Source organism: Erpetoichthys calabaricus, chromosome 15 (assembly GCF_900747795.2).
Source record: "Erpetoichthys calabaricus chromosome 15, fErpCal1.3, whole genome shotgun sequence".
NCBI classification, from domain to species: Eukaryota; Metazoa; Chordata; class Cladistia; order Polypteriformes; family Polypteridae; genus Erpetoichthys; species Erpetoichthys calabaricus.
Genome location: NC_041408.2, coordinates 10395499 through 10407937, shown reverse-complemented (window position 1 = coordinate 10407937; position 12439 = coordinate 10395499). Strand labels below are relative to the sequence as shown.

General features: G+C 38.2%; 1 protein-coding gene across 1 annotated transcript in view; it reads right to left on the bottom strand.

The window, feature by feature from the left end:
- Positions 1 to 4393: 4393 nt before the first annotated feature.
- heca (hdc homolog, cell cycle regulator) overlaps positions 4394 to 12439 on the bottom strand; it is a 63930-nt gene continuing 55884 nt past the window's right edge. The window contains exon 4 of the mRNA XM_028821114.2: positions 4394 to 12166. Coding sequence (XP_028676947.1) covers positions 12002 to 12166 — 165 coding nt within the window. The 3' untranslated portion in view covers positions 4394 to 12001. The remainder of the gene's footprint in view (positions 12167 to 12439) is intronic.

Genomic DNA, 12439 nt, shown 5'->3' with positions numbered 1-12439 from the left:
ACTGAGCCGTTCTGTTAGCTTGAATGAGTCAGAACTATTCACCTCTGAGAACAAGATGTTCCAGCCACATAACTGCCTCTCAATTTTACTGTGCAATTTTCTGTAAATTCTAGAGGTTGAGGCACATGAAATTCTCCAAGAGGCTATTTCAGAGAAGATTGAAAAAACATCTCACACCACCACAGTCAATGTCACTTACAGCAGTTCTGCTTCTTGTCCATTCTAAAATTTGGTCAAACACCAGCTAAACCCTCTGAACCAGGCGTGCTTGTTACATACAGTGGATTCAGAAATTATTTAGATTGGACCCTTCACTTTTTCATATTTTATGTTGCTGCCCTGTGCTATAAATCATTTAAGTTCATCACACAACGCTCAATACCCCAGAAAGACAAAGCAAAAGCAAGATTTTAGAACATTTTGAAAACGTATTAAAAATAAAACCTGAAATATCAAATTGACACAAGTTTTCAGACACTTAACTTACTAAGTTGAAGCCCCTTTGGCAGCGATTCCAGCTTGTAGTCTTCGCACATCTGGATTTGGGGGTTTTCTGCCATTTTTCTCTGCAGATCTTCCCAAGCTCGGTCAGGCTGGATAGGGACCATTGGTGGACTGCTGTTTTCCACTGTCTTCAGAGATCAATTCAAGTCTGAGCTCTGGCTGGGCCACTCAATGACATTTCCATAGTTGTTCCTAAGCCACTCTTGTGTTGTATTTTTTTGCTTAGTGTCACTGCCTTGTTGGAAGGTGAACTATCAACCCAATCCAAGGTCCAGAATGCTCTGTAGCGGACACCGTTTTAAGTTTCCTTCATTCCTGCCCAGTCTCCTTGTCCTAGCCACTGAAAAACAAACTGTGGCATGATGCTACTATCACATTACGGTGCTGGCGTGGTATTGCACAGATGATGTCGTCCAGAGATGATGGTAACCATTGTACCATCAGACCAGAATGTTTTGTTTTGCATAGTCTCAGAATCCTAGAAGTGTCTCTTCGAAAATTTCAAGCAGGCTATGTATCTTTTAGTGAGGAGGGTCTTTTGTCTGACCACTCTTGTCATAAAAACCAGATCAGGGGAGTTTTGCAGTGATGGTCATCATTTCTAGATGTTTCTCCCATCTCCACACAGGTTCTCTGGTGCTCAGCCAGAGTGACCATCAAGTTTTTCGTAAACCACTCTTACCAAGGCCTTTCTCTCAAGACTGCTTAGGTGGGCTGGGTGACCAGCTCTAGGCAAAGTCTCAGTAGTTCCAAATTTCTTCTTCTTCCAGCTGCTCCCATTAGGGGTCGCCACAGCGGATCATCTTGTTCCATCTCTTCGTGTCCTCGTCATCTTGCTCTGTTACTCATGTCCTCACTCACCACATCCATAAACCTTCTCTTAGGCCTTCCTCTTCTCCTCTTGTCTGGCAGCTCTATCCTTAGCACCCTTCTCCTAATATACCCAGCATCTCTCCTCTGCACATGTTCAAACCAATGCAATCTCGCCTCTCTGACTTTACTCCAAACCGTCCAACCTGAGCTGACCCCCTGATGTATTTGTTTCCAATCCTACCCATCCTCGTCACACTCAGTGCAAATCTTAGCATCTTTAACTCTACTATTTAAGAATTATGGAGTCAACTGTGCTCTTGGAAACCTTCAGTACTGCAGGATTTTTTTTATTGCCATCCCCAGATCTGTGTCTCAACAAAATTCTGTCTCTAAGCTCTGTAGGTAATTCCTTTGACCTCATGGCTTAGTTTCTGCTCAACTCTGGGATCCTCTGTTGCCAAGTGTGTGCTTTTCCTAATCACATCCAATCAACTGAATTAGCCACACATGGACCCCAAACAAGGTATAGAAACATCTCACTTGCACTTGAGCCAAATTTCAAATGACATTGTTGAAGAGACTAAATACTTGTGTCAACGTGATATTTCTGAGTTTTACTGTTAATTAATCTGCAACAGCTTCTGAAATTCGGTCTTAACCCCTACACTTTGGGATGTTGAGTGTTGCTTAATGTGGGGAAAAAAATTAATTCAAATGACTGGAACAAAGTGAAATGTGTAAAAATTGAAGGGGCCGGAATACTTTATGAATCCACGGTATATTGAGATGCAACCCTATGACAGGCTGTTTGTAGGAACAAACCATTTGTGATAACAAGAAGGTGGACCTATAAAATGTGGCCATTGAAAGGACTGTAGGTATAGAAAAGAATGCTCCCCTTCAAAATATTCACATTTTGTTGCTTTGCAACCTGAAGATACACAAAAATATTTCTCCAGTTGTATTTACTCAATGCAACTTATAACAGCCAAATGAAAGAAATAATAGCAACAGTGCAGAAAAAAAAATTACAATTACTGAGATATTTAAAGGATAATCCCCTTCTAAAAAATCCTTGTAAACTCAATCAGGTGTAACTAATTACCTTCTCCATTGCACACCAAGCTAATTGGTGTCCACCTGTGATCAGATTCGTTCAGCTCTTCCTGGAGCATCCCAGTGCTTGGAAGTGCAATTGAAAGCAAAAAATCAACTATGGGTGGCGAGATCTCAGGGATGAACTTGTGGATAGGTACAAGTTAGCAGCTCAACACAACAATATTTCCAAAGCTTTACCAATCCCTAGGAGCACACAGTAAAGTCCATAATCAAGAAGTGGAAATTGTTTGGTATTACTAGGACCCTTCCGAGATAAGGCCATCCCACCAAACTGGATGGAAGAGCAAGGAGGAAACTTGTCAGAGAGAGAGAGAGAGATGCTACCAAGAGGCCAATGGAAACTCTGAACGAGTTACAGGATTTTATGGCAAAGAGTAGTCATTGTGTGATGACAAAATCACAAATACTCCACAAATGTGGCTTGTATGGGAGGGTTGCAAGAAAATAAAATGACACTTCGCAAGAAAGGTCACATCAAGTTTTGATTGAGCTTTTCCCCCCCAAAACACACATTGAAGATTCTGAGGCCAAATAGAAAAAGAGGTTATAGTCAAACTATTTGGCCCCAATGCCAAACGGTGTATCAGGTGGAAAAGCCAATACAGCTCACCATCCAAAACACCAGAACTACAGTAAAGCATGGAGATGGAAGTATCATGCCGAGTTTCTCTTTAGCAGGGACTGGGGCACTGGTCAAGAAGGACAAATGGATGGGGCAAAATATCAAGAAATTCTTGAGGAAAACCTGATGACCTCTGGCAGAAAGTTCACCGTGCAACATGACAATGACCCGAGGCACACAGCAAAGGTGACTAGACAGTGGCTGAAGGAGGAAAAAAAAAAGTGAATGTCCTTGCGTAGTTTAGTTAGAGCCCAGACTTAAACCCTATTGAAAATCTGTGGCATGACTTTAACTCTTTCAGGGCTGATGTCGACTTCTGTCAAAAGGAGGAGTGGACGATGGTAATCGACTGTAAACTGTGACAAAACCAACCATTATGTTTTAGTTGGACTCTCGTTGCTAGAAGGAAAGTTAGATTCATTGGTATGACCAAGATTTCCTGCGCTTGCGTGAGTAGCAAGGCGCAAACAACGGCAAAAATGGCACTGACATCTGGTGAGAGATCAAAGCGAATGCGTAAAGCAAAATACTCTGTGGACGATGTTTTGCCTATTATCTCTGAACTGGACTATGACTTGTCGGACTCAGATTTTGATACAAGTGATTGAAAACGAATGTGAGATTCCAGCTTCAGCTGGTCCCCAGCTAATCATTGTACTGACATTGTTCGCCAGGGAGGACTGCCACTTAACAATGATAAGAGGCAGAAACCAGATTGCAATGCACTGCAACTTTGTCCCAGCCACACAGACAGCCTGCCGCACATTCTTGGCAAACTGGCAGCCACAGCATGCAGCAACAGATGTTTTACGTTGATTTCTGTGTGAAACCATTGCTTTTCGGAAACTATGTTTTTTGGAAAAAATATTCAGCCCTCAAAGAGTTAAGACTGCAGTCCACCAACAGTCACCATCCATTCTGACTGAGCTTGAACAGTTCTGCAAAGAAGAGTGGGCAAATATTACACAGTCTAGATGTGCAAAGGTGGTAGAGCAGAATCCCAACAGATTTGAGGATGTAATCAAAGCAAAAGGGGGGGTTCCACAAAGTACTGACATAGAGGGGGATCCTTTAGTTATTTTTTTTTTCCAGAAGTTACTATTATATCTTTCACTTTGTGGTTAAAAATAGCATTAAGTAAATACAGTTGGAGAAATATTTTTATGTATGTATCTTCATTTCAGGCTGCAAAGCAACAAAATGTGAATATTTTGAAGGGGGCTGAATTCTTTTCTTTGCCTACTGTAAATAGGCAGAATTCAGCGCTTATTTTATATTTATCGACAAAAAAATCTCCCATATGCAAAAAAAAATGGACAACACTTAAGACAAAAAAGGCTTTAAAAGCAAGGTCTTTATATAAATATTAACCTTTTCAACATCATACAGCCTTCTGAAGGGCATTAAAATAAATATCTTTTAATGGGAAATTATGTACATAGGTTGAGAGGAACACCATACTTTGCTTGTGTGCCACGAAGAAGGCCATTTGCATTTTCATTAGGGGAACTTGCTGCAGTTTATAAAAAAAACTGCCACAACGCAATTTAAGGCCATTTATTCTCGAGCATCAGTTCCAATTTTCAGCTCCCTCACTGCTACTTCAGTTCCTATTTGTGACTCAGAGCTCAAGTGTCTTCAAATGTGCTTTCATTTCATTCAGCTAGAATGTAAATGTAAACTAGAAAGCCCGACTTACTCATTGATTGTTTATCAACGTTTTAAATGAAAGAAAAAAAAAAAAATTCCACAGAAAGAAACTTTGGTCCCAAGACAAAACTAACCTTAAGTATAAGAGACATACAAGGCCCGTCACGAAATTAATGAGAATGATTACAATTTATGAGAGATCCAAAAAAAAGTTGTAATCAAAGTACTGACTGTCCGTCCTCACAGATGATGCAAGGAAGATGCAACATTTCCCTTTAATATCAATCTTATTAATTTCATGACCGACCTCTTTGGGTATTTTAAAATAATACAGGTTTATGTATCCGTTTATACAAGATAAAGGTTAAGTTTCTTTGGCACTGCTCCTTCAACAAGCAAAATCTGGGCTAGGGTGAAATAAGAAGAATGAGTTAACTGTTTCAGTTGCTTCTTGGCAAAAAAAAAAACGTTAAAATGCAAATGACCTTCATAATCGTCCATTCCACACTAACACATCATCAAAGTTCAGTGCCTCTTTAACAGACATTCACAACTCCCAAAGCATGTGGACCCAGATGTCATTTTGGACAGAAGTGCACATTTACGCAGTCAACTCCACAATGCTATGGCTGACCAAAGGATGGCAAAGCCCACTTCCCCAAGGACTAAATGAAATAAGTAAGCAATTATTATTAACGTGATGATGATCAGCAAAACTAAGTTTCTTCCTTTTGTCATATTCTCAAACAAAAAAATTACTAATAACTGAAAATCCCCAACACTATGAAATGGATTGATTTACATGGTATGAATAAAATGTCAGGAGTGGAGTAATCAAGCTTGACTTCTCTCTCTGCTGGTTAACTTTCCTTACGTTCGTGTTTTGAACCCTGCACACAGATGTTTTTTACATTTACCTGACCTTATTTTATTTGTGGAAAGTGTGACCCAATGGTACTGGACCAGCTGTCACATTCCTTGCAGGTGACCTCAGTGCGTGACACCGAGTAATTATCTTTAACTGCCTTTGTTTCACTTATTTCTTGGGATAAAAACGTTAGGGGGCTGGCGTACATTAAGAAACAAAAGGATTCCATCACAATTTGCTCAAAATAAGAACAATCTGAATATATAAAACTGTTAAGTTCAACTAAATGTTGTCATTTTGTGACACTGAAAGGCAAGAATAACTTTTGTGTTTATTTCTCTGTTGGACAGTCAATTCCAAAAATATATGCACCCCATTTTCGTTTATTTCAGAAAATGAACCACCACTCCCAGAAAAATTGCTGGAGTTGCAAATGTCTGAACATTCGCATGTTTATCTCTTTGGTTTGCATTGGGACAACACAAAAAAGCAGAGGCAAGAAGTCAAATTCCACACAGACATACAAAATGCACAGGAAAAATTATAGGCACCTTTTCAAACTTGTAAGAAATAACTGAATTTCAGTCATGTGATGGTCCTTTGGTTTGTATTTAAACTTGCCCGTGGCAAGTAACAAGTGCTGTGTGGACCACACTGAGCATGGAGAGTTAGAAAGGAGAGCAAAAGATTGTCAGAGGATTTGAGAACCAAAATTGTGGAAAAGTATGGACAATCTCCTGGTTCCAAGTCCATCTCTAGAGACCTTAATGTTTCTGTGTCTACTGTGCTTAATGTCATAAAGAGGTTTACTGTCATGAACCTCCCTGCATGTGGATGGAAGAGAAAAACTGATGGAAGATTGAAAGGTAGAATTGTTTAAAATCAATCTGGAAGAGAAAAATTGATGGAAGAATGAAATGTAGAATTGTTTAATATCAATCAACTTCCAAACTAATTCAAGCTGACCAGTCTCCTACCACATCTCCATCTCAATGAAATGGGGCACTATGGTAGAAGATGCACAAGGATCCCCTGAAAAAGCCAGACTGGAGTTTGTCAAAACAACCTGAAGTAGCCAGCATCTATCTGGGAGAACATACTGTTGACAGATGAGACCAAAACTTGAGCTGTTATATAAAGCACAATGTTGTAGTTTACAGAAAACAAAATAAGGCCTTGAAAGAAAAGAACTCAATCCCGATGGTCAAACATGGTGGAGATGTACGGATACTTTGGGGTTACTTTGCTGCATATGGCACTGGATACCTTGACTGCGTGCCTGACATCATGAAATCTGAAGACTATTTAAGAATTTTGGAGTGCAGTGTGAGCCCCAGTATCAGACAGCTTGGTCTCAATCAGAAGTCAAGGGCCTTCCAGCAGGTCAATGACCCAAAGCATACTTCAACAAATGACCCAGAAATAGTTTAAGAGAAAGTGCTGGAGAGTTTTGAAGTGACCAACAATGAGTCCAGATCTAAATCCCATAGAACACATGTGGAGAGACCTCAAAATAGCAGGTGGGAAAAGGCGCCCTTCAAATCTGGGGGACCTGGAGCAGCTGGCTAAAGAAGACTGATCCAAAATCCCAGTAGAGAGGTGTTAAAGAGACTCATTCTTGGTTACAGGAAGTGACCGATTTCAGTTACTGTTTCCAAACAGGGTGGTACCAAAAATTTTGTCCAGTCCATGTCTGGAGTTGTGTGTGGAATGAGATCAGGTTTGCCTTCTTTTCTTTGCTCGTTTGTGTTGTTCCAATGCAAACAAAAGAAATAAACAAGAGAATGCCAAAGCATTTGTAATTGTGGCAGTTTTCTGGGAGAAAGGATACATTTTCTGAAAGAAGTGCAGGAGTGCCAAGTTGCTTGGCCAGGACTGAATTTCTCTGTCTCCTCTCCTGTATTACCTCACAATGGCTTCATCAAATACTTCTGAAACATCAACTACTCTTTGGTACGCTTTTCCTTCGTCTGGTTGCCTCTAAATTAAATTCCTTTGTCATTCACTTACACTGTAGGAACAAGGGTAGAAAATCAGAACACAAGTGATTTTTACATGGATTGGTTTTACTGACTGAAATGTTTAGAAAGATAAGTCACTCACCTCCCTGCAAGAGATTAGTAGCCTTCTTTCTCAAATTAAATATCAATAAGCTTTAAAGGCACTTTATGATATGAACTCAATCAAAAATGCATTTAAATAAAAAATATGTTACACATATGAGAATATTTTGACCAGTCATACCTCTCGGATCAGGCAGATGGTAATCAGCATACAAAATGAAATTAGTTTAGAAGTCAAACCGGGTAGCATTTGAAACTGTTAGCAAAAACTGGAAAAAAGAATTCAAATGGTATTTATTAACATGCTATTGTGGAGCATAAAAATAAAATCCTTTTAAAAGACTTTAACAAGGAAAGAAGTCTGAATGTGCAAGAAGTCTTCATATAAAAAAGTGGCTTCAAATCTCTTGGTGCTTAAACCAAATTATAATTGACTGTTTTTTTTTTAATTACTTCTAAACATACCATGTAAATGAAACTGCATGGATCCTATCTCCAAAAAACACAGTAAAATTAAAATAAAACATTCAGCTGATCTGCTTTATGATAAAAGGGCCATACCAATCTGCTAAATAGTTTGCTGGATCTGTAGCTCATATTCCATTTGTAAGTGCTTTGAGAATTTTTTTACCTAGGGTACAAATAAAAATAGTACTTATAGTACTTAAATTTAATGTCCGTAAAATGAAAGGAATGGCTGACTTAATGCAATCTGTAAGGTGGAACTACACCGCAAGTATATATAACGTGTATTTAAGTAACCTTGAATTTTTACTCTTTTTATTGAGAAATGCCCGTTGCCAATTCTAATTGAAATCAGTTTTTCTCCTACATTCCCAAAGGGATGCAACTTAACTGGCATTTCTAGACTGGTGTGTGTGGAATCAGCAGTGAATTGGTGTCCAGTCCAGCGCTGCTTTCTACCTTGTGCCACAAGCTGCAGGGTGACCGTGAAATGTACTAAGTGGGTTAGCGAATGTAGTATTAAATTTACTAATTACCTTTTGAAAAACTTCAAAGTTACATGGATTATAAGCACTGAATTAAAAAAAAAAAATTTATCTTCAGCTCATTTAATCAGTTCCAAAGCCTAACTGTTGGATTAATTTGAGCAGGGGATTTAACACATGGCTGTTTGAGACATGCCCAAACTGTTGCTATAGAACACTTGCTAATTGCAAAAGAGCTGTAGCGGCTAGATATGTGAAGTGATTATCTAATTAGAAAGCGATATAGCCCTGAAATTCTGCCTACAGTTTGTTGCAGGTGAATAGAATTTACAAAGATAACCTTAGAAATGGTCAGAAAGCATTTTGAGGCAAAATTAACAAACTGTGCAAGGACAAGACTGACCGGGACCAAGACAGTAACATGAATAGTAGGCCGTTATAATGGCAAAAGTAGCTGGTCATACAGTTTAAGGTGTAAATGGCAGCTCATGAAGCAACTCTCAGTGTTTCAAGCTCAGCATTTCTTTCTTCACAGTCAGCTGACATCTAGTCCTCCATTTTAATCTGCCACCTCCTTATCAGAAAAGTCTAACGCTGCGTTCACAGGCTCTCAGACACATGGTAAATATGAGTTGGAAAAACCAAATGAATACTAGACAAACTCGGAATTGCAACTTGGACAAAACAAAGCTACCTGAGTTGTTCAAGTTGTGACGTGATGCTGACCTTTCACCTTAGCCAATTATTTAAAATAAAACCTATAACTCGCTCAGGCTGAAATGCCCTTTTTTTTTTTTTTGGTCAAATGCATTTGGAGCGGAGTGAAATGTTCAATATGTTTATTTTGCTCTTTATTTCCCCCAAAAATGCTGTTTATCTTTAATTGCTTTGTTTTGGCAGGCTGAGTAACAACTCAACAGCAAACTTGCATTTTTCTCTGAATTGTCTGACCGGAAATACACGTGAATGCACTTAAGTGGGAAGGTGAAGTGTCACAACTCGGAGCTCCGAATAGTCAGAGGGCATGTGAACGCAAAAGTGCAAAGCCAGAAATAGTAACTCACACTACCAGACTACAGGACATGTAGAACTGAAGGTTTACTTCACGATTGTTACGAGTCTCTACACTTAATTATTTTCTAATGAAGGTTTAGTAACAATTTTGCGTTATGCCCTACGGAACATTTTGATCATCGTTTATTATATTTTAAGTTCTGTTCAGTATTATTATATTGATGACTGCCTTGCTGAGCTGTCTTGTTTATTGTAACAGCGCTTCCATTTCATGAACATTTTTGGTATGATATTGTTCCTAACGGCCAGGAGACAAAGCTTGTACAATGCGCCATTCAACGTCACTTACGTGACAGTATTTATACCGATGTGGTGCATAAATCAGCATCCATGATTTGGATTCAGAACCAAAAAATCCTTAGGATGAAACATTCAATGTTAACTATGTGACAGTATTTATACCGGTATGGTGTGTAACTCGGCATCCATGACTCGGAAACAAAAAACTATTAGGATGCGATATTTGACGGCAATTACATTTCAGTATTTATACCAGCATGGTGCGTAACTCAGCATCCATGACTCGGAAACAAAAAACTATTAGGATGCGATATTTGACGGCAATTACATTTCAGTATTTATACCGGTATGGTGCGTAACTCAGGATCCATGACTCGGAAACAAAAAACTATTAGGATGCGATATTTGACGCCAATTACGTTTCAGTATTTATACCGGTATGGTGCATAACTCAGGATCCATGACTTGGAAACAAAAAACTATTAGGATGCGATATTTGACGCCAATTACGTTTCAGTATTTATACCGGTATGGTGCGTAACTCAGCATCCATGACTCAGAAACAAAAAACTATTAGGATGCGATATTTGACGCCAATTACGTTTCAGTATTTATACCGGTATGGTGCGTAACTCAGGATCCATGACTCGGAAACAAAAAACTATTAGGATGCGATATTTGACGCCAATTAAGTTTCAGTATTTATACCGATGTGGTGCATAAATCAGCATCCATGATTTGGATTCAGAACCAAAAAACCCTTAGGATGAAACATTCAATGTTAATTACGTGATAGTATTTATACCGGTATGGTGCGTAACTCGGCATCCATGACTCGGAAACAAAAAACTATTAGGATGCGATATTTGACGCCAATTACTTTTCAGTATTTATACCGGCATGGTGCGTAACTCGGCATTCATGACTCGGAAACAAAAAACTATTAGGATGCGATATTTGACGCCAATTACATTTCAGTATTTATACCGGTATGGTGCGTAACTTGGCATTCATGACTCGGAAACAAAAAACTATTAGGATGCGATATTTGACGCCAATTATGTTGCAGTATTTATACCGGTATGGTGCGTAACTCAGCATTCAAGATTTGGATTCAGATCCAGAAAAAAAAAAAAAAAAAAAATCTTTCTAACTTGTGTGTCTTTCTTGGTGCTTCTGGTTACGATTTCTTCCCATTCCTCTTGACTACAGTTTCGGTTCGTGTTTTGACATCTAAAGTAACAATCACTTTTGACTTACAGTTTCAATCCCTTTGGTGAATACTGACCATATCTTTTTCATTTCCATTTTCAATTTTTCTCTTTGCTCAGTTTGCTGGCAGAATAATGATACTCAATGCGTCTCTAGCTACAACAAACAAAACTGTGCAAGTGATTTTTTTAAATGGAAAGTGCAGGCTAGCTCTAAATGAGAAAACCTGGATGTAGATCTATACCAACTGATGAAACTGAATCACAAAAGGGGACTACCACACAATGGAGATTCATAGTCATTAACATATTTTAAAGTGATTGAACCTGCAGAAAATAAAACACATATTTAAATCAAGACTTTAAAAACTGGACAAGAAACACAAATTCTTCATTAAAAGGAACAATTTCGTTGTCTTACTACATGCGGTCTGTATGTGAGATTTATTTAGATTATGCATGCCAACTTAAATACCAAAAAGATTATCCTGCTGCAACAATAAAAAAGCAAAATCCACCAAACTATAATTTTGCATGGTATGGCCACCTCAATAGATTTATCTTTCTTCTTTTTTTATTAATTGTTTTACAAAAGCATAAATTAACCACCTGTCTAAAAGATACATTCACTCGTCATGGTTTCTCCTCATTTTTTTTTTTTTAGTATGTATGGGTGATCTTTTTATTACCAACATTGCTTTTACCATTACAGTCATTGAGCTGTTTTCTTTCAAAGTAGCACTGTAAAAACCAATCAGTTTACCTTGTTAGAAAATGAGCATTTTTTTTAAGAACTCTACAAAAGAAAAAATTAATTTGTACATAAACAAAAAAAAAAAATCATTGCCTAGTAAAAATAATTTGCTATTCCACTTGACTAGTTTTCGTCAATAAGCCTCAAGCACTTTGTAGGAAGAGAATGGCTTCACAAAGTGGTAGTCTAAATTGCCACAGTGAGGGCACTGCTGAACGTTGCTGTATTCTGAAAAGTATTGCATCCCGACTCTGACATCTATCACTGGCTTTCCACAATGCTTACAGTTCAAGCGGGCCTAAAAATGAGAAAAGAAAAAAAAAAAGTTAGAAGATCTTCTTTTCATGATATGCCACTTAAGTACACAAGCTTTCAGACAGACAGTATAGTAATGAGGGTTTGCAGGAACGCAGTTGGTGTATATATATATATATATATATATATATATATATATATATATATATATATATATATATAAAAAAGTAAAATTCAATTTGGACCATATTTTAATATTCTTCTACACTCATCCCAATGGAAGGAGTTGGGATGAGCAGAGAAAAGGCACACCTTA